This window comes from Haliaeetus leucocephalus, unplaced genomic scaffold (genome assembly GCF_000737465.1).
Source record: "Haliaeetus leucocephalus isolate CR32 unplaced genomic scaffold, Haliaeetus_leucocephalus-4.0 Scaffold225, whole genome shotgun sequence".
Lineage (NCBI taxonomy): Eukaryota > Metazoa > Chordata > Aves > Accipitriformes > Accipitridae > Haliaeetus > Haliaeetus leucocephalus.
Window position 1 is genome coordinate 83170 of NW_010972661.1, and position 25379 is coordinate 108548.

At 40.6% G+C, this 25379-nt stretch overlaps 2 protein-coding genes across 3 annotated transcripts in view; one reads left to right on the forward strand and one right to left on the reverse strand.

The window, feature by feature from the left end:
- The window catches only part of HOOK3 (hook microtubule-tethering protein 3), a 76004-nt gene extending 72817 nt beyond the window's left edge, over window positions 1-3187 (forward strand). Inside the window, exon 23 of the mRNA XM_010567063.1 lies at window positions 358-3187. Coding sequence (XP_010565365.1) covers window positions 358-373 — 16 coding nt within the window. The 3' untranslated portion in view covers window positions 374-3187. The remainder of the gene's footprint in view (window positions 1-357) is intronic.
- Window positions 3188-8411: 5224 nt separating this feature from the next.
- KCMF1 (potassium channel modulatory factor 1) overlaps window positions 8412-25379 on the reverse strand; it is a 53617-nt gene continuing 36649 nt past the window's right edge. For both annotated transcript variants that reach the window (XM_010567055.1, XM_010567056.1), the window contains exons 3-7: window positions 24130-24269; window positions 17866-17967; window positions 13720-13894; window positions 10787-11069; window positions 8412-9046 (exon numbers count right to left, since the gene is read on the reverse strand). In XM_010567055.1, coding sequence (XP_010565357.1) covers window positions 8785-9046; window positions 10787-11069; window positions 13720-13894; window positions 17866-17967; window positions 24130-24269 — 962 coding nt within the window. In that variant the 3' untranslated portion in view covers window positions 8412-8784. The remainder of the gene's footprint in view (window positions 9047-10786; window positions 11070-13719; window positions 13895-17865; window positions 17968-24129; window positions 24270-25379) is intronic.

The following is a 25379-nucleotide window of genomic DNA, read 5'->3' on the forward strand; positions in this document are numbered from 1 at the left end:
AGCAGGAATGCCTGAGACTTCTTCCTTGCTCTGTAAACTTAATTTCCATAGCTGTGTTAGTTGAGAATGGTGCCCTGAAGGACTTTACTCAGAAGTGTTTAAATTTGTCTGAATTATGTCTAAATTTAGATACTGTTCAAGGCTGGTTTATTGCTCTTTCCAATTATTGGTGTGTAACTTTCCTGTTAATTTGAAGAGTGGCGCTGGCAAAGATGTTTTCCCCATGAATTTGCACAACTTTCAGTAGAGGCGGCCTTACTAAACTGCTCTAAAAAATACCTGTTCTGTTCTCTGTTTTTTTTAAACAGTAATATGTTATCTGCTTTTTAACTTTCTTCTTTATTCTTTTATTTGCAGTGATGTGGTTGCATGACCTACAGCATTATTATAACAGGGACTGTTCAGTGCATGACTTGCTTTTCTGTCCAGACTGCATAACCAAAACTTAACCAGTTCTACATTTAAGACTCATGGCCATCTGATTTCAAAGGGAGATCTACTTGCAGAGAAGCTTACCATCCTGGGGAGTGGCTTTCCCATTTCCCGCTTCCATTTACTCCTTCTCTTCACAAAAAGTCTCCTATGAGGCTAGAAGAGAGGAAATCCAGTGTTCAGAACTCAACAAGAGGCGTTCTGCAAAGTGACAGAGCACTGTCAGCTCTTCATTTTACTTCTGCTTGTCCACTTTATTTAATTCTGATTAACAGTATTAACACACAGACTTCCTGCAACATTTTCATATACTGAACTATAAAAATCTAGTCTTAATGAGTTCCTAAAAATGCCTTTTGGCCACTGTTAAAATTTCAAAGCACCTGCACCCTTAAAGGATCCACTTTGAATGTTTAAATAATTAAAGCGAAGGAGATGTTTTACCAGGAGAAATGACTAATGAATTGCCGCTTGGCCATCCCATCTTCCTTAGAAAACCAGGCAAGGTTCATCTGATTATCTCCGAGCCAGGCAAACTACCGGGCGGTATTTTGTTCACAGACACTGCCTGCTTCCTTACTATGTATATACACAGTAGTTTGTGGCTGTTGTATTTTTCTCTCTACATTTTAGCTGTGTTGTCGGTTTCTTTCAGAAACTTTTTTTCAATCTGTGTACAATTGTTAAAACAATCTGAGGAAAGAACATGAATGGACATAAGTATGAAAGCCGTCTACACTTTCAGTATTATCCAGACTGTCCTTGCCAGTTTATAATTTGGGTCGTTTATCTTCTATCTGTACCATTTTTTTCTTTTTTTCTCCTTATCACAGTCTTAGCTATTTAATTTCCAATTGCACTAGCTTGGCTGTTTCTTTGTATTGTGAAGTTTAGCTATAAGATTTGCCATATATAGACAGTGTAACTCAAATGCTTTGTACTGCCTATATTAATTTAAAAAGCTGCTTATTTAATATTCTTAAATATCTGCACATTTGTACTACTGTATCTTTGTTTTGTATTGGACATCCAGTACTGGTAAGATTCAGAAGTTGAGGGAGTGCTGTAGTTAAGAGGTTTATTATATAGGAGTTAGTATGTAACAAATGGGGATGGGGGCTTTTAAGCCATAGGACTAGCTGGAAAATCTGGAGAGAGTCTGAATGATGAGTACTCTAAGTGGCTTGGTTTTAAGCCCAGTTCTAGACAAACCCCATTCTTGCTCACTTGCATCTTAATCCTGCAAAAATATAAACACATATGTCCTCTGCTTACTCCAAGAATGGTTTTGCTTACTGAGGCGGTAGCATAACCACCAGACCCATTTTCCATGTGAGCACTCCCATACTGGAGAAATGATGTGTCCACTAGTCTCTGCAGTCACTTCTGGTCACAAAACACAGTGTGTGCCTCGTCCGTGGCCCATCAAGTGGGGCTCTGGACAGAGCTGCTTCTCGCGCACTGAGCTGCCTGCGTGTGGTCAGTCCTAAGGGATCCTGACACCCGCTGTGCCAGTGGCATTGTCCAGAATGACTTGGAGAGAAGACAGATCATGTCCCCACCTCTGTTTCCACAGGGGGTCTGTGTTACCTGGTGAAGGGAAGGGCAGGTAGGAATGGGCTTCAAGCAGACTTTGCGGGAGAGGGAAGGATAGGCATTAAGATCCCAGTGAGAAGTGTGTGGCGTGTTCCCTTCTGGATACCATACCAGATGAGGGAGCCTGTGGCTGCCAGGTGCTCTGGCTGACAGTGGTCTGGAAAGATTCCTGGATGGGGGATATGTCTTTCCTGGTCCACCAGGACCTGGGACAGTGAAGTCTGATGTGACCTGCAGGCAGGATCTGGGATTTGGTGGTGACAAGTCAGGTATTCCTGCAGCAGAGGCAGCAGCACTTTCATCAGACTGAGTCCAGCAGAGAGCTAAAGGATTTGTGTCTTTCCAGGTCCCTTGTTAACGTGTCAGGGCAAGCGTTACTAGAAAAACTTCTTTTTGTTGGGTGTTAAAGGCATGGTTTGTTTCTCATTTGCAAGTGCTGCTCCGGCTGGGACCACACTCTGCCCCAAGCCAGGCTGGGTGTAGGATCCCTGAACTCAGGGGCTCTGTGCAGGGCAGGAGGGGATGGCTGTGTTTTCATGCACCTGCCTGCACAGGTGTCCCAAGGTAAAGCCGAGCAGTACCTCATTTCTCCAAGTGGTCTGTGCAAATTAGAGACGAAGTATCATTTGTTCTTGAGCCTGAAGACCTTTGTATGTATGTGTGTTTAGCTTGACAAAAATTGTTTGAGTTCACTAATGCAACAGAAAGATGTCAGGTGTAGCCAGTAACTTTCAGCAAGTGAGCTGGCTACTTTAGTTAGATAAGCCTACCATCTCTGTCATGAAGTGATTGCGAGCTCAAAATTCAGAGGTGATCTCCAGCATGTCGCTGATACACTAACTTCGTTTGTGCTGCGTAGGAAACTTTTACTTTTTTATAGCAGCTTGTTTGACAGTCCTGAACTAAGTGTTGACCAGTTATCAAAGTAACTGTTTGTGAAGTTGCCAGTGATATATTTTCTGTAAAAGAATGGATTCCTAGAGTGTCAAAACATTAATTTCCCATTTCAGTTCATCTATGAATTGTGTAACTACCAGATTGTCATGGTAGCAGTATTAATATACATACCTGTATATAGAAAAAAAAAAAAATACTCAGTAATGATCATTGGAATCAAAAGGTTTAATATTTTTTCCCAGTCAAATACACTAATGCTTCCAAGGTGACAGAATAGTGTACAGTTGTTAAACAAGTTGTAAATAAATGCTTATATAAAATGTAAATGCTTGTTTTTTCTTTATTTGATACTTGGTTATAAATTGAGGCCAAGGTACAGTTCATGTTGAAGTTACTGGGTTGAGCCTGAAGCACTGTTCCCCTGTATGAGGTGATGGTAGCTGGTGGGGGCTTTTGCAGCCAGCTGGTGATTAACAGGGAACTCAGTGGAGTAGGAATAATATGGGTAATAAAAACTTTGCCTTTAAATGCACTTAGAATCAGTCACTCTAGAACACCTGGGAAGAAAAATTGGACTTTTTATAAAGTACAGCTGCACCTGGGCTGCTTTGGTGTCAGCTGGTCTGATTCCTAGATAATACAAATGGCATCTTGGAAATGCATTTCCTGGGTCTGTGGAAAGGAGGGTGAAAAGCAGGCAGACAGCAGCAGGAGTCCACCAGAAACCATAAGCCTCCTGACTTCTGCTGGAAAGCATCCGATCTGGCTGCCCCATCACAGCAAGGATTGCCTGACCTGGTTTGCCTCTCAAAGGGCCAAGGCTAAACGGCAGAAGTAGTACAATTTTCTCTTGATGATGGAAGTTTAGCTATGGAGGCAGCTAAAGGAAGGGGAGGGCGGGAAACCACTTCTAATATGGACAGAAACAGTTGTCCTTCCTTTCTGCATTGGTAAGCAGCTTTGCCATCCAGGGTGGGAGGAGGAGGTGGTGTCAGACATGGGTAAACCCTGCAAGTTCCGAAAGGGAAGGCAACAGCCAGCAAGACTGACTAAGCCCATGCGTGTCATGCAAGGTGCTGTGTCTGAGAGGGATGCGCCAAGACCCTGCTGCAGCCTCTTGGGGGCTGCGCTGTGGAAGGAAGAGGATCCCCTGCCCGCATCCCCTGGCTGCAGCATGGCTGCGGCAGTGATGGGAGAGCCCCGGGATGCTGGGCTGGGGTGAGGTGAGGTGTATGCCAGCTGGGGAGAAGGGCAGTAGAGCCCCAGAGGGGGCGGCCAGCTCTCTCCTCAGTCACGGGCAGTGTAGGGTGCAGACAGGGAGCTGCCAGAGCCTCACCACTAGCTGATAGTGGTGCACTCTGGTCATCCGCCCAGTTGCTCTTCTTCATCTTGGTCATTATTACTTCAGTATCTCCTGCCTCTGACCATCATCCCCTCAGCTGTCCTGTCATTTCCCGACTGCCAAGTGCTTCTTCCTTTTGCTGTGCTTTTTTTCCTTCCCAGAGCCACCCACCCCAGCACGCTGACCCACAACAGCATCTCTTGTTCCTGCCTCCCTTCCCTGTCCCTCAGACTCTTCCACATCAACTCCCACAAGGCCATGGTCACCTCCCTATATGGTTTACTCCCTTCCTTTTGCCCCACGGAGAGGCGGGGGAGGAACTGTGGCCCAGCCCTCACCCTATCCCTCCAGTTGCTGGCCTAACAGGGAGGATGCAGTACTGCAGGTTGTGTTCCAGTGGTACCTCTCCTACACCCCCACACAGCTGCTTTTACCTGCCCCCCTGTCTGCTTTTACCACTACAGCCTATGTGTCTATCCTTGTGCTGTATTAGGTGTTCTTGCAGAAGGCAACAGCCACTGCTGTGTTAAAAGGACACGTGGCAGAAGCACAAGCTAGAAGCTGCACAGTTCCCATTTCCCCCCTGCCCCCCCCCAAAAACCTTTGAGCACAGTGCAGTGCACATAAATATCTACAAATAAATCTTTGTGCACACAGGCCTATCTCAAAATCCTCTGTGCAACAAAGCAGAGCCCAGACTGGCTTCAGGGACTGCAGGGTGGCCAGGGAGGATAATGTCACTCAGCCCTTCAGCACAGGACAACAGCACAGTGTAGGGGAGTTTGCACCAGCACTAGGCACACATATGTAGTGGTTTTTTCCTCAGGACCTAAAAGAGTAAAAGGGCCTCAAAACAGCAAGGCATCCAACTTCTTATTTGGCAAAGCAGGCAGATCCAGAAGTGAAGGTCAGGTATGTCAGGGAAGAAGGAAGATGATTAAGAAGTGATGTAACTGGACAAGTCTTCATATACCAAATGTATTCACTGCTTTCCTGTTTCAGGTCATCTGAGTCCCAAGAGACAGTGGAGCATCTCTGTCTCCTGGGTCTTCTGGCTGGTAACAGAGAATTCCCTTTACTCCTTCCCAACAGACAAGCATCTCAAAATGTGCATAGATCTAGATGTTTGGTTTCTGGACCAAGCTACAATGTCCACAAGCTACCTGGGTACACAACTCCACCCCAAGAAGGAAGGTCTTACCTCAGGAAGGGTTTGTAAGGGCAGGGGAAGAGGAAAAAAAAATCCCCAAATGGAGCCACCCCTCACCCCCTAAACATCCCAGGGAATTGATGGAAGGTGGTCACAACAACTGCAAGTAAAAATCTGAGGCAGATGGAAGTTAAGATGCATTTTTCATTGCTCATCACAGCACCTCATGTCTGTCTTTGGCACAGACCTGAACAGACCCCTAATTAAAGCAGATTAAAAGTTACAAACAGAACTAGTGCAATTTCAAGCAAGTTTTCCAGGGACAGTCTAGCTGGACTTGTTCCCCAACACCTTCAAAGAAGTCTACATATCCCTTCAGCTGCTACAAAACAGTGGCAATGAATACATGCCCTGCTGCCTGCCCCCTGCCCCAAATGGCTCTTTGGCAGGTCCTCACTAGCTGAAGACTGACTCCAGGGGGAAAGCTGGCACACTCTGTGCAGTACAAGATGAGGGAGCCTCGGGTGCACCATCGGCAATAGGGGGGATGCCCTGTGCCAGAACAGCACACAGGCACAACACCCAGCACCTGCCCCAGCCCAGCACACCACAGGAGCCCACATCCAGCATCAGAACCTCTGCAAGGGCTCCCACCAGCTGCACCACGAGTTCACCAACACCCACTGGTGTCTGACACAGCTTTTACTCCGCTCCCAAGAATCTGGCAAGTACTCAGGCTCCCTTTTCTGAAAGGGTGGTGTTTGTGGTGGTGTGTGGCTCCAGGGGCTGGTTTGGTGACAGTTTTTGTCCCCCCACAGGGACAAGGCAATAACACCCTGCAGGATTCTCCTGCAAACTTCCCAATGGCTATTTTCACTGTAGCCCAGAGCAACTTGAAAATAAAAACAAATGGTGTGAAAATACCCCAAAAATAGTGTCCTGACAAAGCTTACTCTGTGAAGGAAAAACACTTCCCTGAAAACAGGAACTAGCAGACTACTAGAATAAACACCTTCCTGGTAGCCATTTCATATTATTTCTAAACCTTAAAAACCCCCAAACAACTGAAGATTGGTAAGTGTTAATGTGGTACCCAAGAATACCTTTGAATCCAAGTCAGCATGTATTCAGTCTCTAAATAAACATGCATAATACTGGTTTGCATTCTCTTCAAAGCAAGTGGAGTGGAGTGTGGAAGTCATGCAAGGGTCCTCTAGAGACCAGCCATAGACCAATTCAAAGTAGCACACTGAAGAGAGCTATTTTAAATGTATCTTGTTCTAGGGAAACTTGAATTCACCTACCTGTGAGTTTAGGATTACATACTTCATCAACTGCCAAAGCATGGGGTTTTACAACAGGTTTATGTAAATCACCCAGGATTTCTGCATGAACTGCTTTTATATACAGTTGGAATTAAGACAAAATTAAAGACAACTTGCAGAAATCTCTGGAATGAAACTGTCTGGATAATACATCAAAACCAAAGAAAATAAACTGAACAACAGTCTTGAAAATGCTTTATTGAACCGTGTGTCTTACTGTAATGTGCAGAAGATGTGTTTGAAAAGACTACAGCTTGAAAATTTTTTGAAAATCCTCAACAATCAATAAAAAAAGTCCCTACTGGGGGTAACTCTCAGGATAACCAGAGGCCTCATGTAAAGTTTCCCTTGAAACATTTTCTGTTGCAGAGACTAAAAGAAAACAAAACTAGTACTGCTCTATGTGGAAACAATCAGGATTTGAGGATTAAAAAAAAAAGGAATGGAAAATGGAACTTAAACTTCAGTCTGTGGGGTTGCTTCTTTTTGCTGCTGTTATTTTGGATTAGCATACATGTCACAGTTCTGCTGAGAACACCATCTGGTGTTCAAGTCTGTAAATTTACTCTAAAACGCTAGCAATGCTGCAGAGATGGAAGCATACAGAGAAAGAAGGGGGGGGGAGGTGAGAAAGATCTGGAGAGACACCATTATGATATAAGCCTAGTTTAAATTTTCATCAGAAGCTGTCTGCACTTTTGGTTTTATAATCTAACTTTACATTAAAAAAAACAAAACCCAGAACAAAAAAAAAAAAAAGAGGGAAGAAAACCAATCCCAAACATACCCCTTCTGTCCTTGTCTTGGGGCTACTGTAAACTTCTATGCACAAGAACACCATACTCTCTTTTTTTCCAAACCAGTAGGGTTAACAGTATAGGCATGTAGGTGGCATGATTTAACTAAAAGGCTTTTTTCAACTTTTTTTTATACCAGCAAAAATAACCAAAAGAAACAATAAATAAAAGGTGCTAAAGTTAGCATTAAGAATTCAATTGTAATATACTGACAATCTGGGAATCCAAATCCTCAAGCTCTCCTGACACCAACAGGTCTCTGCAAACTATGAAGCAAATACATAAATAACTCAAAATATGACTGAGACTGTGAAAGGCTTTTTAAACTAAGACAACATGATCCAGGTTAACTTTTTTTTAAACACAGTGAATATATGAATTCTCTACACCTGAATAAAACATATTTAACAATTAAAAAATTAACAACCACAAAAAGGAAAAACTTTAAACAAAAGTGAACATCATTTGATTTTAGGGCACACAAAAGCCCCTTGCAGTAGCTTCCAGCAGTGGCCTTACTGTTGTGTCTCCTACAGATGCATAAAATGAAGTTCAACTCCACATTGAGGTGATGGCTAACAGGGCAACAAAATGGTCACATACAGCAAAATGCCACACCCTGGTCACAACAATATATCCCACTGCAGAGTTTCCATCCTGTGTGGGAACAGCACATAAAGATGTCATTCTGTCACATTTTATTCAAAAGCTACTTTGTGGCCACAAACTGCTAGTCAGCACTAACCTTTTTGTCACGTAACCTTTGAATTATGGGAAAGCTTTGGGTTTTATAGTTTTACTCCTTGTATTTAAATTTTTAAATGACAAGGTCACTAAAACTCATGCACGCTGCAAAAAACGTCATGCAGTAGTTAAGGTAAACCATCCAAGCAGTTTTTATTCATTAATATTCATAAATACACACAGCAGCTTCATTAGAGATTTTTCTTTGTTTTTCCTCTTCAGTTTGAATGTGGAGTATTAGGAGAGCCTTTTGCATGTCAAGGTACAGGACACAGAGCTTTTTGCTCTGCACTGCAACCTACATTTACCTGCTAGAAGTAAAAATTAGTTAAGTGGAAATGATTATCATATATATCTTTTCTCTCTTTCTTTTGAATGTACACAATGTAACAAGAGTGACAGACCTGAAATTACAATCACCAAAACAAACCCAAGATAGTTGTTGTCCACTTTCATTGGCAAATACAGCACAGAGGACACTGTCTGCAAAGTGGGATGTCATCAAAGAGGAGGTGGAGGAGGCTCGTTTCCTTTATTACTCTCTTTCAAATTTAGGTTTTCTAAAGCAACATCTAGAGGCATAATATCTACACAGCCCATAGCACCAAAATCTGCAATCTCCCCCCGCTCATCCTCATCTGAGGAGGAACTTTCTTCCCGCATCAAAGTGGACAGTAGAAGCTCCTGAACAAACAGGCTGCAGTCTGCCCGTTCGCTTTCCATTGACTGACGCTCTGCTTCCGACATCTTCGGATCATTCAACCTGCACAGCAGCAAGGGAAGAGAAGACAGGCAGTTGGTCAAGCCTCATTTCACTGACAACACCTCTGACAGGCACTGAAAGGCACTCGAAAACCACTCCTTCAGTGTAGTTCTGCTTGCCCTTCGACTCATACAGCTCTGGCAACCTCCAACACCTCAGTACAACAGGCATGCATTTAACAAAACCACCCTTTCCCTGTTGCTACAACAGCATTCCAAGTGTCACCTCAAGGTAGAGGAAAATAAAAAACTATTTGTGAGGTTTTCTGGTATTCAGGAGTCTTTTTAGGGAGGGCTGTTGATTTCCTAGACTCTAGTTATGTGGCTTTTTTGTTCCTAGGTCAACTTCTAAATTCACATATGCCACAAGCCCCATTACTGCATGTGTAAAACCTAGGGATTCCCAAAGCACTATACAATGCTCATTCCACCACTTCTCCTAAGTTATAGTGCATGCCCTCATAGGCTAGGAAATTACTCACTCCAACTCTGAGAGTTGCAATCTGTGGCACTTGAAGGTACTTCAATAAAGTTTCTCAAATAATAATGAGTTTGAAAGATGCTACATGGTATTATTTTGCACTTGGATAAAAATCAGATTGACTCTAATCCAGGTTTCCTGACACGTAAGCTGTTAAAAGGCCCACGCTCTTTCACAATACCAAACAGACAAACAAGAGTATGTATGGGGGGTGTGGCAGAGGAGATGTGGACAACATTTTTATTTCACATCAATAGGCAACCTTCTAAAAGAACTGGAATGACATAGTGGGTGACTCCTCTTTAAAATAACCCTGGGATCTAAGTATAATTTCTACACCAGGTAAGTATTCTGTAAAAAGACATCCTCTATTTGTTTTGTTATCCAGTCTCAGAAATAACTGTATAAGCACCCCTATTCAACCTTCACCTGTTACTAATTTCCTGTTAAACAATACTATCTTTTGACTCACTCCCTCTCCATTACAGCTCAAGTCTATATGCTTGTATCACTGGAAATGCACTTGTTTTGTTGGAAGTAGTAGGGGAAACAAGCACAATTTCGTTAAGAAATACTCCTTTTGTTCCTCTTGAAGTTGAGGTGCAGCAAATAATGTTTACCCATGGCTTACAGGAGCAGACAGGCAGCAGGTTTGAGAAGATGTTACAAATGCAAACAAAAGCACAGTATGCTGGCTATAAACTTGAAGGATCTGGCAGAAGTCCCCTGCCTGGAGTCACAATTAACTTATTCAGCCAAAACTCAAACCCAGCCTCTTTTTCAAGGTTTGCAGAAATCCGTACTCAAGTCCTTTGAACACTTTCCTAGGTGCAGCAAAAAAAGCACAGTGCACTTGTGACATTGCTTCTCCTTTTTGCAAACACTAGACAACCACAGGATTGTTTCTGCAGTCAGCTCCTGGAGTTGGCTTTCTAAAAGCAGACTAATTCCCTTCGGGCCAGATATAAATTCTACTCCTGGATATTAAATTACCAGTTTTACTTTCACGCTAGACATCTAGATGAAGCAAGTTTTGTGTATTACACATTCTGTGACCACTGTTGATGTCTACTGTGAATATATTCTGTATGATTAATTAGCTTGTTAACTCTGGGATATATTTGATCAGACACTGCTTTACTAGGGTATGTGCCCAACTCCAAACAGTTCAGTTCCATTGAGGTCTATATGTGTCTATCAGGACTAAGGCAAACAGAAATGGTAAAATGTAAATATAAGTAAATACACAGAACAAGTTACCTTGTAAGAAGAAACTGGGAATTCTGGATAGTCTGCTGACTGTTTTCTGTGTTAGATGTGTTGGTTGTTGTTGTAGATTGTGTCATAGTGGTGTTGAGATTGATCGTGTTGGTGCGCCTAGTTGCATTGCGTGCAGTCTCCAGTTGTTGTCTTGCTGCCTGTGCATGTTGTCGTTCCAACTGCAGTTGCATCTGCAGCTGCTGTAACTGAGAAGCAGAAGGGCCAGAGGAGTTGAGCTGTCCTCCTGCAGAACGCCTCACGCCCGATAGCTGAGATAAAAGCTCTGCCAGAGAAGATAAAGTTTCTGTGATGAAAGATCTTAAGTGAGCATTACACAATATAATGAATACATCCTGAATTCTAGTGCATTCAAGTCCTTTTTTCAATCAATAAAATCAAAGAACAAATAATGCTGAAGAGCCCATGAAGCTCTTGAAAAAAGTCCTAGCAATGTCTCAAAGGGTGAGGAAGATTAAGACTCATTTATGCAGATTTATCCAAATAAGAAGTCAAAGTTTAATGTCTTCAAAATAATGGGAGAGCCAAACTACAGGGATGCCTGGCAAATTATGTCCTCTGCAGCAATTCTGTGAAACTTAAAGTCAAAATAGCAACTGGCTAAAACTGCTTCATTTTGGCTTTGATTGGTGGTTTTTATTTTCCTCTCAACACAAGTTCCCTCAAAACACAGGCTTCACCATCCCAATATCACAGACGGAAGCTGTGCTGCAGCAAAGAGAAATATTGTGGTGTTGCTTCAAACATTTAATAAAAAATATTTAGTTAAGAAAACATATTAAAGTATTGCCTCACATCAAAACGTGAGGGGTCAAGCATTTTTGCTGTATTAATTTATTTCTGCCAGAAGTAAACAGAAGGACTAGCAATTAAAAAAACCTCTGTCCTTACGTCTTCCAATTCAGAGGGATAGAATGTTTACAGCAAGTTTCATCCACAAAGAATTTTTTGAAATAAATATAGCAACAAATTACTGCTCAGTGCATTACTGTGGAATCTGTTCTACACCTTGTGTAGAAGGTACTTCTTATATCACCTGCTTGCTGTAGTTGATGCAAGGGCAGAGGAAGTAGGGGACAATATTGCTTCTGACCCTCACCTCTACATTACAAAGTTACTATACATGTCATGACAATTTTCCTTCCATTGCATTAACAAAATATAATCCTTCTAAATAAGGCTTTCTTTCAGGCAATAAAGCAAAATGCAGTAGTTTTCCATGTCAAGAAATCAGGATGGTCAAGTTATTTTTACCAGCACTGACAGCAATACCAAGATTAAATACCTTTTAATTCCATTGTAATGACGAGAAATGCTGGGGCAGGGTGGGGGGAGAGTAAAATATGTAACAGATGCTATAAACTTCATTTATTTTAAACAGAAAAATTCTGGTGGTCTTTCCTATTTATCACTCCAGTAATGGGGAACACATATCAAACTTCCAGACAAGATTTACATGTATTTATTCTCACTATAAATTAAAGTGTAAGTTAGAGTATGGCAAAACAGTATTTTGGAAGCAGATGTGAGCTCAAGACAGAGCTTTGGTATAAGCTGCACAACAGTTCAGTGTGCATCTGAACTCTAAATGCAGACACACAGCTTGCACCAAAAAAGAAAAGATTCAGAAGAATGCCATTTTATCCCATATTTAATGCTGCCAAGTGGGAAGGCCTTGTGAAGCTGGAAACAAACCTCAGCAGCCACTCAACATTTAACTGAGCTGAACGAGCTGCCCTTGTAAGAGAAAGACAAGGTCTTCCTGCACTGGAGGCTTCACAAACATCCTCCCTCCTTGAACAAACTCTAGTCCTTTTCAGACCCTCCTGTGACCTCACTTAACTTATTTTCTTGTCTGGGTACTTCTTCCCAGCTAGTTTAATGGGTTAAATCAGGTCACAGCAGGCCAGGAGAGCACCAGAGCCAGTAGAAGGCAGGCAAGGGGATGATTAAGGCAGGCAAGGGGATGATTAAGGCAGGCAGTGGAGCCACCCCTCCCCTTTCAAGGGGCAATGCCTCATTACATTGGCTGACTACCTCCCTCTGAAGAAGTCACAACGTGATAGTATGAAGCTCCAGTTAAAGCATTATGTCTTCTTGGCATCTGAAGTAAAGGTGGATTATGGCAGAAGTTCTGAGGTTTCGCTGACACTTACGCTGGCATGGTCAAAGACCACCACATAAAAATGTTTAGATTTTTCCCCTTAGAGAAAGTTATATTTGTTTTCAGAATTGTCTTCATTCTCTATTTTTACTTTCCTGTTAAAGTTATTTTCACATCAAACTAAACATACGCCAAACAAGTTATTCCTGGGAAACCTAAGGACACATCTTCATTATTTTCTGGTGTTGAAAATGAGACACATTCCCCCCTTCAGTTTTTCTAAACTTGACCAAAATACACTGCAAATACTTGCAACAGTACATTTATAAAAGAATTTACAAGTACACCTTAAAAAAAAAAATCTGTGATATTAGCAAGTCCATTAATACTCAAATTCAGCTAATTTCATCTTCACTGAGATAGATACTCTCCTCCATAAACACCTTTATCCACATGGCAAATTAAAATGAGGTATACTGAAGTAGGTGATGGAAGTTGGACACAATCACTTGTAAAAATACACAACACCTGTGCATAGATTAGGTTTGGAAATAAGCCTTACACTGTTTAGAATTAAAAGCACAAGCTACAGGCAGTGGTTACAGCTTCAGCATCTCCATGCACAGGCCCTGTGAAAAACCAGCCAAGCACACCACTCACCTGCAAGCAGCCATCAAGCACACTTGCATGGTGGAGCATATACATGCAGCTTCGTAACAACACAAAGCAGGGGAACTACTACCATCTTGAATTCTACTTTCCCTGTGTAAAAGAAGGACACTGGGGTAAAATTCATGGTTACAGCTCTTACCAGCTATAGGATCCATGGCTTCTCTATTGCTTGGAGAATATGAACTCTGAGAAGATGAAAGCCCACCAGGGGAACTAGTAGTAAAGTGCATGTTTGATCTACGTGCACGGGGGCCTCCCAAACCCCGGCCTGGGTGGAACATCCTACGTACATGCCGAACACCACTGGATTCATCGTAACCAAGAAGTTAAGAAAATAGAACTGTTTGGCATTGAGTATTAAAATGACAAGGACATTTGATGGGTGAAATACTCAAGTGCACACTGTTCATTCATAAAATAACGATTCAGCTTCAGAAGCAAAGCTAAGGTACACTGTAGCTATGGTGCAAGTCAGTCTTACTGATCTGAACTCAAGATACCCAGTGCTGTATACACCAAACTCCATATATTTCTCCAGCTTATGATGATGAAGAAACATCAGCATTAATTTCTTAGGGTTTTTTTAGATCAAAGTTTTCTACTCAGTAATCTGAAAACTTTGACAAATACATGTTCATCCAAGCTTATTACAGAGACACAGGGATTTTATTCTCCCTCCCCAATTCTTATGCTAAGTATTGAAAAGAATAGAAAAGTTTATTGCCATTCCTATCTAAAGTACATAATAATTACTGTATTCCTTTTGACTTTTGTACTTCATGCTTTTATCCAAGAAATTTCATCACTTCAATACTTAAGAAATTGTAGGTTTCCAGAGTATTCAGCACTTTCATCACACCACTTTGTTTCGCCTTTCCTCTTTTAGGCAAAGAAATACCACCAATTCCAGTTATGACAACAACGCCTTTCATTTTCCCCCACTTCTCCATATCAGATGCTTATATTTCAAGTCACACCTTTTATATGTTTTCTCACATAAATTCAGGGACAATCAACAAATTATTTAAAGATTATTTTTGTCATAAAATTGTTAACATTGATTCCTATAAGACAGTCCAGATAAGGCTTCCTTTTATTTAAAAAAAACTCTAGTATAATTCACTAGTGCAAAATGAAATAGCATAGGCTTGAATATTTGATTTTACTGTTATTAGACTTTTAGCTTAGATCCTCCTATCTCCCATGATTTTTTTTTTTATAATAGTATGCTTACCACTTGTATGGTATCTTACTCTGTGTAAGAGTAGTGTCCAATGTACTTTTCATAAAAAACAATTATGGTGCAGAACCTCAGGATGTCATGGAGGTCAAGAATTTAAGACTGAAAGAAATTACTAGACTTCTCACGGCAAGAAAGAACTTCTGGCTATTACAAAAAGATTTTACAGAATGTTTGCCTCTTTCAAACCTATTAACTAATAGGTTAACTGTAGCATAACTATGCTACAGTGTAAAACACTTAACATCTAGGGTGTAAGAGGAAAATCCCCCCTAGCACAGAACACACTTTGCCTAGCACAGAGTGCCTTGCACCTCTGAGTGTGCTAAAACTGAAAGCTGCTGGAGACAAGATACTGTATTAGATGGATGACTGCCCCCATGCAGTTTGACAAGCTTTTCATAACTAGACCTGATAGAAAAGGCCAGTATCTGGGGATTTTCCAAGCAGACACAGGACTATGGGGTAACTTTCCTAACTGCAGTTTTTAACATGTTTCGAGATAAACATCATTTTTTAAATACTAGCTAAGCATGCACCCAAGTCTTACCTGCTATGCTAGAGTAAGAAAAACCTTTGTAAACCTTAACTTGTGACAAACAGGTAAACCGAATAGCCATGCACGAACTATTTCTATAATTGATGCTGAAAAGCTATATTTCATAATTTCCCAAGTATTCTCCTGCTAAAGTAAGAAACTGGGCTTTAAAGAGTTGTCCCCCAACTGCAGGAATAAAGGACATATCTTGCAATGGCTGCACATGGTTCATAAGAAGAAACACATGCAGCCTTCTGGGACAACTTAAGAAAAAAACCCCACCAAACCCAAAATAAATCACACATGTCTAATCAATACTTGGAAGATGACACCACTCCTCAGAACTCTAGCAGCCCCAACAATAAAAACTTACATCAAACTGTAAGAGAAATCTTCACTCTATAAGAAGTGCAAGCAAAGAGCCTTCTATCTCCTTTTTGTACATGAAGGTTGTTACAGAGCATGGAGAGTTGTTCTGTACAGCTTTAACTTCCTATGAAGATGTTTAGAACAGCAATATAACAGTATCAGAGAGCAGCTTTCTAACAGGTCCCTGACTTTGACAGTTATTCTCTCCTATGCTGTCAGACCCTGCATGAAAAAGGGCATCTCCTCTCCCTTTTTTCCTACTTTAGACCTGCCTGTTGCTAGACATGATGTACAGCCAAACATAGAATAGCCACTTCAGGATACACTTATCAGGTTTTGTAGACTTGACAACACTGATCACTGAAGCAATAGTGTACAAACAGAAAATTCTACATGCATTGTCTTTAATGCCGAGTCATGGACAACGTATTCCCGAAATATATCCAAGAAAGATCCATTTTGGGATGGCTGACATTGAAGCCTTACTCCACATTTGAAAAGATTGATTTTTCTAGCTCAGACATTCCCAAATCAAAAGTCATCTTGTGCTATCTCTGATACTGGAGGGGGAGAAAAAGCTGCAGAAACATGAACTCTAATCAGACATCTTGTTCATTTCAGTAGGAAATTAATTTCACTCTAACTGGGAAAATTTAAACTTCCTGGCCTACAGAGCAGTTAAACCAATGTTGGAGGCACACAGTTAGACCTTTGGTACATTGCTATGTAGTTACTAGGGATGTATATTTTGTTAGAAAAAGCGTATTAGGCAGGGGCTATGAAAGACTTCGTAATTGGTGGAAAGAGCAGAACTAAACTGCTATGAGAAAAATTGCTCAGTGACTCACTACACCAGTCATCAAGCAACGTCTCGGAGACATCCAAAGGCCAGGAAAGATTCAGTGGTCTGGAAGATGCTCTCCCCTCATCAATCCCAACCCACCTCCACCCAAAAGAGAGGACAGCACAACTCTGCCTTGGGGGACACCTGACTGTGGAAGACCTCCCTGGACATCTGGGACCAAGCTCACATGGCCAGAGCCACCACACTCAGCACCCTGCTCCTCCCAACTGCCGAGAGCTCCATTCCTGTCTACACAGAAAGGTGAAGTAGAGATAACTGCTTTTATCTAACTTTGTAGTGTTCTTTGCATCATTAGTTACACCTTCACAGAACCAATAAACACCCAAAGTCCTTTACACTGACCCAATTATTGTGTAGTATTTAACATGTGCATTTAGTCTGTCCTGACCCTAAATCATGGTAACACTAACAAACTTAAACGCAACCAGACACAATCATAACTGAAAAGGAGCCACCTTCTTAAATGCTGTCTCCCTTCTGTTAGCATAACAAGCTCCAGTTGCTTGGGCTTGGACTTTTTTTTTTACTCCAGTTGCTAGGACTTAAGACTTTTTTTTCCCCCTTTTTAAAAATCTTTAAACAAAAAAGCCACTATCAAGGTAATAATGCAGTCCTTTTGTCTGTTTAAATGAGACAAAGGAATACTTCAGAGAGATTACTTACTCTAGGTAGGTTGCATAGCCTGCATGTTATTAAATAAAAAGCCCAAACAAAAAACCATTTCATTAGTTAATCCAGGGTGTGTGTGTGTGTTAAAAAAGAAAAATATTCCTAGAACAAGGATTAAAAAACTCCAATAGTTCCAGCTCTTCAGACATCAAGCACAGATACATCTGCGTAACCTGCTGCTAATTACAAAATGTCAGTAAACCTATGAAAGTATGTTATTAAAATATGGCGTTAAAAGTAGTTAGGCAAGTTTAAAATCATTCGTCAAGACCAGCTCAGCTCAAATCACCCTCGGATCATCATCTTCATGTCACAAATACTTACAGCAGACTACTGAATCTGGATACATCAAGACTAATGATCAGGCAGGATAAACCATAGTGGAAGCAGAAAAACATCTCAGTGTCAAAGTTTCTTTAAATGTTTCTGCTGTTAGAGCAAAAAGCACTGTCAAGTATACCTACAGTCTGTTCACAATCTGGTATTTATAGTTTTTTAAACTAGCAAATGAACCGTTTTGGTTTTTACTATAAAAATCAAAACAAGTCATCATGGCTACAAGATGAAACAGTCTAGCCTCTTTGCCTCAACTTGGAAAGGATATTAAATCTCTAGGAGCTCTGTGTTCCAGTGTAAGATGAGCTGCAAAGTCATCTGTGACATGATTCGGATCCCCTCCAGGTAATGCTGCACATATTGGACAAATCTGAAATGACAAAGTGAGAAAAAACCCAACTTTATACATTTTACACAAAACAGAACTTGTATCAAGTCAATCATTAGACATTGATTCTTCTGTTTTAAAATCACATTCTAGGTGTGCACATTCACAAACACCTGGACAGCAACATATTAAAAAAACCCAGAAAACTTATTCAAGTGCACACATCAATTTAGATATCTTTAACTTTATGATTTTCAGAATGCTATGAAAACCTGAGCTTAAATTTTCAAATTAAATTTGCATGTCTTGAAAATTAGTCTTTGTACTCCAATTCTGCCACAGACAATAGAGTCTGATTACACAGGATTACTATTTGCCTGCTTGACACTCATCCCAGCAGAGGAACCAGAACCACATATAAATGTTTGCTGAAGTATCAAACTGAGACCATCAGTGTGTAACTACAGGTTTGGCAGAGAAGGACTGATCTACATATACCTACAAAACAGTATTTTGGGAGAAGGCCCTGACTTCTGTCTTTGGCTTGCATGTTTTTTTTAAAACCAAAACGCATGTTAACTAAGTAGACAAACAGTGCCATTACAATTGCCATAATTATGACTTGTTTTTTGAATGACTCCACAAATAGCTTGAAAAGTATCTTCCATTTTTCTTTACAGTCGTTTTGTAGACTGATTTTAAAGTTTTACAGATGAAAAACAAACAAAAAAATCCATTCCACAAAATTCTTCCCCCAAATGTTAAGTGCTCAAATTAACAGCACTTTGACAGTTAAATGCAGCTGCTGTCTATTAATTTCTCTATCTGTTACTCACAGTCAAATAGTCTTGACTTTATGGAGCAACTCTGGCTGGAACATAAAGCCCAGATTCCCAGTGCTCTTCATGCATATACTCAAGCTGTTGACAGGAGATCTCAAAAGACCGTGGACACTAAGAACACCTATGTAATAGCACACACATCTGTCTTACTCTTATGGAGGTGAGGACAAGGTCTTGAAATAGTGTACTGTAAAATCTCAGCTGCTTTTGACAGCAGCTGCTACATCTTTAATACCACTTTAATTTTAGTAGTCAGCTCTGAGCAGAAAGCAAGGCATTTTAAGTTTTTTGCTACAACCCCTTCCCTTTTATTTCCAATGTTAAGCATTTCTCTTCACAGAGCTCCTCTTCCCAGATTTTTCACCACTACAGAAGCCATACAAGTGGACACACTACAGAGCAAAGACATCATATTACAGCGTAATACAATCTCAATAGTATTCTCAACTATACCAACATATCATACAGCTACCCTATGTAGGGACATAGGGACGGATGTATATTGGACGGATGGTTCTGAAGTCCATAAACTTGTAAGATGCTTAATCTTCAAGAACGTGTTTCAGACCAACAGGAGACAACACCTTCAAAGCATTCTTTTTTCATTTAAGCTACTCTGAGGAAGCAGAATCCCAGCTTAAGAACAACACGCTTCTGAAATCAGCAACGGAAAAGAAAGTTCTCCTGCTAACAGGACAAAGGCATTATGAACTGCACATATTTGCCTGAAAAGGAGACACAGTCCTTGGAAAAACATCAGCTAAGAAAGAGTTATAAGGAAAAATGAGGAGGAGGGAATCTAAGTATGCTAACCCTAACTCTAAACATGAACTAAACTTCCAAGAACCTCTGACTGCGAAAAGTTACTGAAGCACTGTTATACGCAAAAATTTAATTAAGCATAAGCTCTGGCAAAATCACAACAAAGACTGCAGTATCACTGATTAAGCGTGACACAGCTAAAAGTCATTGTTAATAGAACATGCAAGAACAAATGGTACAGATGGAAGGAAAACATTGTCAGAAGTTTCTCTTGAAGTTATGACCATTTGTATTAAAAAATCATGTTACCCTGAATGATGTCTGAAAGATGACTGCAAAGTCTTAAATCATGCTCACAGAATACCTGCCAGTTTCCAGAAGTGTGCTTGTATTACCACTACCTCCCTATTTACATACAAGGTAACCACTTTAAGTGACAGTATTTCTGTAATCTCAACAAGACACACTGCAATCTTCAAGAAGAAAACAGGAACAATTCAGACTCAGATGGTCCATTTCATTACTGCAAGAAAAGCTCTCCTCAATTTATTTAGCAACATATCAACAACCTAGTCCTTGCAGTCCATGAACAAGGAGCCTAGTTACTGCCTTGCTAAACATGAGAAAGTTGCTGCAGTGCAATGGAATAGTAGAAAATTTCTGTCTCCGTTCTGAAACGAGAATTGAAGATGACATTTGATGTGACATTTCCTAAAATTTTTATATTTACAATGCTAGCAGACTTGTAGTTGAATGCTGCATTTTATTTGGAACAGTTGACTGACCTGAAACCCAACAACAACAACAACAATCATCATACTGACAGCCAGATTCTTCTGCACTTGCCTTATAGCACTTACCATCACCCTTGAACATTTACTGGTGAAGAAATACTGGTAATGACTGAGGTTTTAGTACTCAAAATCATATGATTTATTCTTTTTAGCATGTAACCTTAGAGACTTAATCACAAAACTTATGACTAGTCCTGTAGACCCCCATAAAATTTTCAGTTAAAGTACCCAGAATTAAAACAATCACCTTCAAGGAAGTATCATGAAACTCTCCTCCTGGAGCTCCTCTCCAGGACCTCAACATGGTGAGCTAAAGCCCAAATGGAATTGAACCCGGCGAGCAATGTCAAAGGCAACAAGAAGGGCTTCTAGATGTACGCAGGCAACAAAAAGATGACTCGGGAAATGCAGGCCCACTGCTCAGAAGATGGGAGACCTGGTTACACAGGACACAGAAGAGGTTGAAGTACTGAATGCCTTCTTTGCCTCAGTCTCTACTAGCAAGAACAGCCTTTAGGAATTCCAGGCCCCAGCATCCAAAGAAAAAGTCTGGAGCAAGGAAGACATTCCCCTGGTAAAAGAAGATTAGGTTGGAGAATACTTATGTGAACTGGACATACTTAAGTCCATGGGTTGTGATGGGATGTACCCACAAGTGCTAAGGGAGATGACAGATGTCATTGCGAGGCTGCATTCAATAATCTTGGATCAATCATGGTGTCTGGGAGAGGTGCCTGAGGACTGCAGTAAAGCAAATGTCACTCCTATCTTAAAGAAGGGTAAGAAGGAGAACCTGGGGAACTACAGGCTGGTCAGCTCACCTCGATCCCTGGGAAGGTGATGGAGCAGCTAACCCTGCACACCATTTGCAGGCACATTTAAAGACAAGAAAATCATCAAGTGTAGTCAGCATGGCTTTATGGAGGTGAAGTCATGCTTGACCAACTTGATAAACTTATATGATGAAATGACTGGCCTGGTAGATGACTGGAGAGCAGTGGATATAGTCTACTTGGATTTCAGTAAGGCCTCCGACACTGTCTGCCACAGGATCCTCATAGACAAGCTGCTGATGCACAGGCTGAATAAGCAGACAGTGAGGTGGAGTGAAAACTGGCTTAATGGCTGGGCTCAGGTGGTGGTGATCATTGGGAATTTTGCTGACACAAAACTGGGAGGAATAGGTGATATGCCAGCGAGCTGTGCTGCCATTCAGAGGGACCTAAACAGGCTGGAGAAAAGGGCCAACAGGAACCTCATGAAGTTCAATAAGGAAAGTACAAAGTCCTGCACTTGGGGAGGAACAGCACACACTGGAGGCCACCCAGCTGGAAAGCAGCTTTGCAGAAAAGGACCTGGGGGCCCTGGTGGACCATGAGCCAGCAATGTGTCCTGTGGCAAAGCAAGCTAACGGTGTCCTGGGTTGCATTAGGAAGAATGCTGCCAGCAGGTCAAGGGTGGTGATCCTTTGCCTCTGTTCAGCACTGGTGAGGCTACACCTGGAATGCTCTGCCCAGTTCTGGGCTCCACATACAAGAGACACGCACATGCTGGAGAGAGTCCACAGGCTACAAACATGATTATGGGACTGGAGTATCTCTCCTATGAGGGAAGGCTGAGAAAGCTGGGGCTATTCAGCCTGGAGAAGAGCAGGGTCAGTGGGGTGGATCTTATGAATGCATATAAAATACCTGAAGGGAAGGTGAAAGGAGGACAGAGCCCAGGTCTTTCCAGTGGTGCCCAGTGACAGGACCAGAGGAAGTGGGCACAAATTCAAACACAGGAGGTTCCTCACAAACATCAGGAAACATTTTTTCACTGTGAGGGTGACTGAGCACTAGCACAGGTTGTCCAGAGAGGCTGTGGTCTCCATCCTTAGAGAGATTAAAAAGCTGTCTGGACATGGTCCTGGGCAACCAGCTGTAGGTGGCCGTGCTTGAGCAGGGGGTTGGACAAGATTACCTCCAGAGGTCCGCTCCAACCTCAGTCTGTCTGTGATTCCTGCCCACAAGTACCTAACACTGCTGTACATACCAATGCCAAATACCTGAGAAAAATCAGCTGAAAGTAAACTTCCTATCTGCACCACTCTGAATACAGAAATGGCAAAATTTAATGGACCAAAAATTCTTTAACTTATTCTTTGAAAAACAAGGGTGGAGGGAGTGGGGGTTGAGGGCTGTAAAATAAAAGTGATTCCATCCCTGTAAACTTCCCTTAAAGATCTAAAAATAAATATCCAAAATAAAACACATTTTTGGATGGACAGAGATGATACTACAAGGACTACAAGCTCAGTATCTAAACAGAAATAATTGCTTTAAAGCCTAAGACCACAAACATTTAGAATCCATAACATTTTCCTCTTTAGTAATGTTGTATTCTTTCACTATCTACAGTAAGACTGCAATACCCAAGTAGTTTTATGTGCATGCACACTAAACATTTATCACAAAAGCTAGATTAAAAACTTAGCACAAACATATACAATCATATTCAAGGATTAAAATATTGTCCTTTATCATTGTTTGGAACAAAGATATAACAATGTTGCAGACTGACTCACAAAACAAAGAATTTTTTTTTTTTTTTTTCAGGCTTTAGATACTGAGATCTAGAAGTCACAGCTGCAAATAAGGATGACTCAAACCTAAAAACCTGGGATCTTAACACTCTGTGTCAGGAACATATCACTGACATCAAGTGGTGCAACTCAGAATTGCAACACTAAGCCACCGATCCAAACGTGGAACTTACAATGGTTGACACTGTTTCAAAGTTAAAGAAAAAACTCAAGGAGATGATAAAAATTGCAGTGTGTCAGTATATTTAATTATGATCCTACAGTGCAACTGATGGTGAAGTAAACTGTTTCACTTCTTATGGAAAGATCAGAATGACTTTGAGTCTCAAAAAGGTGCACAAACCACCTCCCCTATCACTCCTTCACACACAATCCTTAACAGGCTTAGAGAGGAAAGGTCCATTTTCTTCCACAGAATTCCTTGGAAGTTAAGAAAACTAGAAGATTAGAATAGACAACCTATTTGTAAGTAATTTCTTCACAATGTATTAGTGACAAGTAATCCACTTCAAGCACTCACATTTTTCTAGGAATCTATGGTACAACAGTTAACCAGACAAGAGCACCCTGGATGTTGTTCTGCTAACCTAGTTTCTCCTACTCCCAAAGACAATCAGGATAGCAGGAGCTAACAACTCATATTAAAGTATTTATGTTGACATTTGTTTAAGAAGTACATTTTTAACCATGTCAAGTGTCCTAATGGTTAGGGATGGAGGAAAAACCCCTGCTTTAAGGGTTTCAAAAGAATGACAACTTCCACTGCATAAATACATCACGTCCATTACAAAAGCTATTTGAAAAACATGTCAAACTGTCTGCATGTTTTACTCTCTCTTACAGTTACAAAAGACTGCACAGCTATGAGCTTCCAGGACAATTACATACTGGTTGTGAAAAGGAAGACACAGCTACACAGAATAACGATGAGAACATTCTAAATTCTGTCTTGCAGGATAATAAACTCCTAAACATAGCAGCATTTACATCAGGACAACAGAACAGCAACCATAAAAGAAAAAGCAAGCTCATTATATTACGATACCCATGAAACATAGAATAATTTTGATGTCACTGTCAAATGCAGGTATGTCTTCTTAAAAAGCAGTTAAATGAACTCATACTTTAAGAACGAGAAACAAGAGGATACCAGTTTTCCAGAAGAGAGATTCTTTTTAATATATTTCCACCACAACTGAAAGCCAATTCTGAAACTTCTTACCACTTCTGTTGATGTTTCTGCATGCTCAGAAGTAACATGTTCTTGAAGAGATGTTTCTGTGTAACCCATTTTCCCACAATAAGGACAAGTAAAAGATTGTGGCTGCTCTACAGAGAAAGCTTCTCCACCATAGTACAAATCTGAAACAGAAAGTGTTTAAAGAGAGGTTAATTCAAAGCAATAGCATAATTTATTTTGTTCATGTAAACCTCTGTTTATAAATGTAGTTCAATGTAATCACTGCCAAATTAATCTGGTATTTAATTGAAATGGCTATTTTAATCTTGTATAAAGGCCACAGGCTGATACTCAAGAAGCGTTCAATTACTGATGACAAAAACCAGACACACTACCTTTCATTTTCATTAGCAAACATAACACAGTTTTCTAATATACAGTAGCAGCAAAGACTCCTATGATAATGATGCCGATACTGTCAAACCTTCACTTTTCCACTACCCTTCTTATCCCATGTACAGTGTCACCGATGGTATTTTTCAATCATAACATGAGTTTTCAAAAGCAGAACTCTCAACAGTACCTCAAAAATTTAGATTAAAATTTAGAAGTCCTCAGTGATACTATGTCAATATTTATGCCATAGCTGAACCACTGCTTTGCAGTAAGTAGTTTTAGAAGTGTCTTAAATATATAATAAAAAATTGACAGTGAAAAAGGAACCTGATTAGGTTACACACCGGTTGCAACTTTGTGTTGAATTTAAGCACTTTGGCACTACTGGTGAAAAGCAGACACTTTTAAGTTGCTAACATAGAAGTTGCCCAAATTAACATGAAAACTTATGAAACCATGCAAGAAAAGAATGCTTTTCTCGTCTTCTGCAGGTATTATGTATTCTACAGGACACATGAATAAATTTCACATTCACATCAAGATAAAAAGTATGATTTTCTCCAGCAAGTAATTTAAAATCTTTTCAGTGGCATGTTTTCTAGGACTCACTGATAAGTAACTGAAAAATATTTTCATAGAATTATGAATATTCTGCTATAAATTAAAGATTGGACAAGTCTGAACAGATACTAGAACTCATGTTCTGCACCACAAGGCAGAATCTATCTAATGTGTTAGGAATATGTCCTTTGGATGGCTTAAGTTGCAGCTTCCTAAGGTTTATGACATCTTCTGCTACTGACCTCTCTTTAGGACATGACTAGGAAGAACAGAACTGTACTTTTGTTTCTGCGGCCTTAGAAAAGATAACGCTTAAGCTAAAAATGTACATATCT